The 5,651-nt window shown below is 42.5% G+C and overlaps 1 protein-coding gene across 2 annotated transcripts; it reads left to right on the forward strand.

Moving 5' to 3' along the window:
- The first annotated feature begins 45 nt into the window (after positions 1–45).
- Positions 46–5,650, forward strand: rrp9 (ribosomal RNA processing 9, U3 small nucleolar RNA binding protein). 2 transcript variants are annotated; one of them, XM_035152082.1, is made up of 15 exons: positions 46–258; positions 406–500; positions 585–697; positions 786–853; positions 1,086–1,127; positions 1,546–1,672; positions 1,783–1,907; positions 2,030–2,122; positions 2,228–2,328; positions 2,413–2,547; positions 2,719–2,781; positions 2,875–3,032; positions 3,262–3,341; positions 3,512–3,585; positions 5,503–5,650. In XM_035152082.1, exons 1-15 carry the CDS (start codon positions 178–180, stop codon positions 5,603–5,605), a joined length of 1,458 nt encoding a protein of 485 aa, XP_035007973.1. In that variant the 5' UTR covers positions 46–177; the 3' UTR covers positions 5,606–5,650. The 2 variants fall into 2 exon arrangements, with proteins under 2 accessions (XP_035007973.1, XP_035007974.1); XM_035152083.1 differs by having other exon boundaries at positions 47–258; positions 2,875–3,020.
- Position 5,651: the final 1 nt, after the last annotated feature.

Here is a 5,651-nt window from a genome sequence, read left to right on the forward strand (position 1 = left end):
AACGCAGAGTTTCAGCAAAAGGCGGGACAATGGGGAGATACCGCTTCCAGCAGCCAATCAGCGCCTGAGTTGAAACAGTGTTGCGCTTCCTAGTTTGGTTGGCGTGTACCCATGTGGGTTCAGAGCCGTGTTGACTTGTGGAGGAATCTGGTTTAGTTTGAGACGCCTCGTTTTAATATGTCGTCTTTTTTTATAAAGTCGAAAGAAAACCCCAAATCAGCAAGAAAGGGGAAATATGTAGCGGCGCCGAAACGAAAAGTAAGTCAGCACAACTGTTAGCAAGGGAGCTAACTAGCAGTTTGACTCGCCGGATGTAACCTGTCGCTCAAACACGTTTTACACAGTTTTTAGTGCTAACGTATTGTTCTTATAAAACTGTAACACCGGTGTTTTCTCCTGCTGCAGGGAGATGGAGATCCCGGGGCTAAGAGCAAACTACGAGAGAAGAAAACCAACGCCAGATACAACGAGGAGATTTCCAGCGACTCTGAAAATGAAGGGTGAATTTTCTCACGTGTTTGTTATAGATATGAATTCATGATTGCTCCCTAGCTGTTGTGAACTCGTTCTGTCCGTGTGCTCAGTCCCATCGGGTCCAGGAAGAGACCGGTGGTCGAGGAGAAGGACTACGGGGAGACGCCACAGGAGAAGAAGCTGAGATTAGCCAAACTGTACCTGGAACAGCTGAAGGAAGCAGGTAAACTCATGTCTTCCATGTGGCATGCAGGTCTGACGGTGTAGTCAGTGCAGGCGTTTGTTTATTGTGTGATGTCTGTCGTTATCAGATGAAAATAAAGCCGAAGCAGAAGACTTTGAGACGGATCTGGTCGCAGGAAGACTCGAAGAAGAAGTGGTAAGTGTGACAAACCAGTATATTTGAAGTAGGGCTGGACGATATGGCCAAAACAAATCTGTCAATATCACGCTAAATGTCACATTGTTTCTTGAAAGTTTATAGCATGATTATTTTTCCTCAGTGAAGGTTGGGGTTTTAAACTCCTCTTCGTCATTGATTGTGGATTTAATGTTTAAGATCATTCACAGGTCTATGTTATTTATCTTTGTGTGCATGTGTTTCTCCTCAGCTTGAACAGAAAGGAAAACTTCAGCGATTTATTGCCAAAGATGTGAGTACATGAATTTCAATGTCTTCGGCAGGGATGTCCACGATTCTCGATACCAAATTTGATACCAAGGCGAAAAAGAAAACAGTAAATCCCATTAACTTCACCACACACTCCTTTATTAACAATATTTTAACATACAAAACACAAAAGTGGCTATGTAGCCTTCAGGTGATAAATAAAAAGAAAAGACTATTAACATTATAAAACAGAATAGTGGCATGTGGGAAAATTGTGAGATTTGAGTTATCAGGTATAATTCAATGGCTGCACACGCAATGTACTTACACACACACACCTATATGCTTTGGTACCGAAGTATCGGTTCTCGTGACATTCCTAGTCTCGGTTATTTTACCTGGGTAAAAAACTGTTTATAAACAAATGGCCTTTTATTTGATTTCCCATCTTTCTTTTTTAGCTCGTACAACCAGAAGCTTCAGAGATCCGTTTGTTAAGAGGACACAAACTTCCAGTTACTTGTCTGGTCATCTCCCCCGATGACAAGTGCATCTTTTCTGCTGCCAAAGACTGCTCCATCATTAAGTGTTAGTATACAATGAAATCCTATGAAGCCATTTTATGAAACTTATAGTTGCCATAGCTTATAGTTTTGTTCTAGAGTCCGAGTTCAGTTTCCTTTTTCATACATCTCAAGGGGATGTGGAGAGCGGGAAGAAACTGCACACGATACCCGGTGGAAGGAAGGGCACAGGGGATCGGCATGTTGGACACACAGCCCACATCCTATGCATGGCCATATCATCAGATGGAAAATACTTGGTGAGTTGTGCTCAGTCAATATATTCTGCTTCTGTCGGTTTTGGAAAACCTCCATATTTAACCACTGTAGCCAAGAGCTTCCTCATATTGTATTAACACCCACTATCTCCACATCTTTTCAGGCGACTGGAGACATGAACAACCTGATCATGATCTGGGAGGCAGAGACCTGTAAACATCTTTATAAATTCACAGGACACAAAGGCCCTGTGTCGGTAAGCTCTCCCTCCCTCTCTCCCATTTAACAATATCTTCAATGGTTTTTTTTATCTTCTGTCTGAGGTTGACCTGTGAATTATAAACTGCCTCTTTCTTCTCAGGGTCTGTCTTTCAGGAAGGGATCTCATGATCTGTACAGCGCATCTCATGACCGCTCAGTCAAGGTCTGGAACGTGGATGAGAATGCATATGTGGAGACTCTGTGAGTAACTAATAATGAATCTCTGCTAACACTCGCATTTCCTCTTGATTGTGTGAATGTAACTGTGATTGTGAATCTCTGCAGCTTCGGGCATCAGGATACTATCACAGGACTGGACAGTTTGAGCCGTGAGCGCTGTGTGACCACAGGAGGACGGGACCGCACCGTGAGGGTGTGGAAGATAGCTGAGGAGTCCCAGCTGGTTTTCCATGGCCACGAGTGAGTCTCTCTCTTTGTCTGTTGCTTGTGCTTCTGAGTCAAGCTTGTTTAAACCAGTGAGGAACCAGTTCACATTTAAGTGTACTGGCAGGTTTGTAAATGGTAAAAAAAAAACTAAATGCATACATACAGAAAGACTGACATCATCTGTTTTACTCTGTCCCCCTACAGGGGTTCAATCGACTGCATCCAGCTCATAAATGAAGAGCACATGATCACAGGAGCTGATGATGGGTAAGACACGAGTTGCAGTTTAATTGTCTGTGACCTCACCGTGCTTACAGATCCACTCATGTTGCCCTCTCTCAATTTTATGCACGACCTCAGCTCTGTGTCTCTTTGGAGTGTCAACAAGAAGAAGCCTCTCAGCACTGTGAAGAAGGCGCACGGTTGCCATGGTGACGCAGGGCTGCAGCAGCCTCATTGGGTCTCTTCAGTGGCGGCGCTTCACAACTCGGATACTGCCGCCTCAGGTGCCTGTGGCTGTGAGAGTCCTCTTCACAAGCTTTTTAATAACACATCAAAATGTCCAGGACGCTTTCAATTAACTTCTCATTATTTCTTGAATAAAACTTAATCAGCATAATTAATACATTTACTTATTTTAGTGTCATACTAGTACATACTTGTGACAGTGGTTTCACTCATATGTAGCTAAGCTGTACTTGCAGTGTTATACTTTCTATTAGTAACAATGTTTTTTTTTCTGTACAGGTTCACACAACTCACATGTGCAGCTCTGGAAGTGTGGCCAGAATTACCGTGGGCTGGAGCGTCTATTCACTGTACCAGTGGTAAGCTCCTACCTCCTCCTCTCCTTTGTTAATATGCTCATGTTTACATAAGATGCGTTTTCAACTAAGTTCACGTTATTTCTAAATATTCATGTACGCTTTCCTGGCAGCCACATCAGCTGCATTTTCAAAATGTCTAATTTTGTTTCTCCATCTGCTCTTGTTCCCAGTCTGGTTTTGTCAACAGTCTGAAGTTTTCGAGCTCTGGTCAGTTTTTGGTGGCAGGAGTTGGACAGGAGCACAGGTAACTGAACTTAATGGTCATGTTTCCATAGTAACTGTCTGTAAAGTTGCTGTCGGCTTATTAACGTTATCCCAGGCTCAGTGTCAGTGACGGAAATATCCACTGGATGGCAGTGTTGATCAGTTGGACAGACTCAAACTCTGTAGTTATTTACACTGGGTAAAAGTTAGTGAGCTGTTTTTGGATGGTAATATATTTTCATTTCCTGAATTGAGAATAGGGCAGCACTATGGTGCAGTGGTAAACACTGTTGCCTCCTGGTTCTTAATCCCGGTTTTGCCGCAGTCTGTCTGTGTTCAGTTTGCATGTTCTCCTCGTGTTTGCATGGATTTTCTCGGGGAGTCAATCTCCATCCCACAGTCCAAAGACTTGCAGATTGAGGTTAGGTTAATTGGGGACTCTAAATTGGCCATAGGTGAGAATGTGAGCGTGAATGGTTGTCCTGTGATGGGCAGGCGACCTCAATGTCAGCTGGGATTGGCTCCAGCCCCCCCGTCACCCTCAGGAGGACAAGTGGTATAGATGATGGATGGATGGATGAATTGAAAATAATCTTCTTCTCTCAATTCTGTACAAACAAACATCATTCAAGAAAGAGTCAGCACAGAACCGACTGGCTTCACAGACTAGATGAACGTATATGCCAGAGGAGTGTGGTCATGTTGCTGAACTCACCAGAAAAGTACTTCTTCTATATGTCAGTATATTTCATGCTACACGTCCAGCCAGCTCACTTACCCTGAATGTGACGACTTCGGTCACCTTTAAGGACAGTTTATCCTCTAATTTGATGAATAAATTCAGACACGTCTCCATGAATCTGACCTTAATTTGAATTTAAACGACTCATAAATGTTGCTTTAATTAGATTTGCAGATTTTGTTTGTTATGGGGGGTTTTCTGCTTCCTAAAGTTATTAAAGCACTGTAATTAAAATCAGAGTGGACATTCTGGACGTATCCTGAAGGATAAAGTAAGATTTCATTTCCCTCTGTAATAGGAACTCAAACAGCCAGTCTCCTCGGGCCTGCCTCCAAACTTGACAGTCAAATATCAGATTGGCTTCAGTAGAGCACACACCTCCGCCAAGGCCCAACAGTCCCCCTGAAATCCAAATCTGCCATGTTTGCTTGGACATAGTTCTAAAACTATTAGATAATATAAACTGTTGAGCTGTTACAGGGTTTTATCTGTATTTGTTACCTTACAGCAGCTGATAACATCCTGCCACCCTATGAAACCACTTTTTAAGTCCACAACATACAGATTTTTATTTGGATCTGCACCACATTTGCACACACTCGTATATATCAGTCCTCTAAATATAATTTTGAAATCAAGACCCATGCAGTATTTCCTCAGAAACTGGTGAAAATGGCAAGAAACGCCTTATCTGACAATGTTAATTACAGTGATTAGAAACAGTCCCAGGTCCGCTGCCAAATGTAATGTGTTCGTTCTTGGTCCGTGTCCCGTCCTTCCTCCAAGTTTTCCTGGAAATCCAATCAGTGTTTTTTGCGTTATCCTGCTGATTAAACTAAACAAACAGACAGTGGTAAAAAAACATCACCTCCTTGGTAAAGGTGATCATTTCTGTGAGAGTTTCTATTTGTGATTTTGCACAATATTTTGAACATTAGGTTGTATTCTGATGTCTGATTGACATTGATTCTGTCTTGTCACACAACTGATCTGTATAAAGGTGCGAGACTCTGCAGGATGAGGGTTAAACACCAGTGTTTATTTTTGGACATCGTCAGATCTCTTTGTCACAGTTCGAAACTCCAGTCTGTAAAAGAGAGTGGGGTCATGAAACAAACTTTGATCCCGTTTGGGGTCGGTTTCACATTTTGCTTCACATGTAGTCTGTTTGGTGTGAATACCTCTGATTCTCAGTTTCTGTCTCTGTCTGTTCAGGTTGGGCCGATGGTGGAGACTAAAAGAGGCCAAGAATGGGATCTATGTTATTCCTCTGAAAAGGAAGCCTCCAAATCCAGAGGAAGCCAAAACAACTGAATAGTCCAATAGTTATGTGCCTTTTTGTAAATTAAAAGTTTAAAAACTGC

The sequence above is a fragment of the Hippoglossus stenolepis genome, chromosome 3 (genome assembly GCF_022539355.2).
Source record: "Hippoglossus stenolepis isolate QCI-W04-F060 chromosome 3, HSTE1.2, whole genome shotgun sequence".
NCBI classification, from domain to species: Eukaryota; Metazoa; Chordata; class Actinopteri; order Pleuronectiformes; family Pleuronectidae; genus Hippoglossus; species Hippoglossus stenolepis.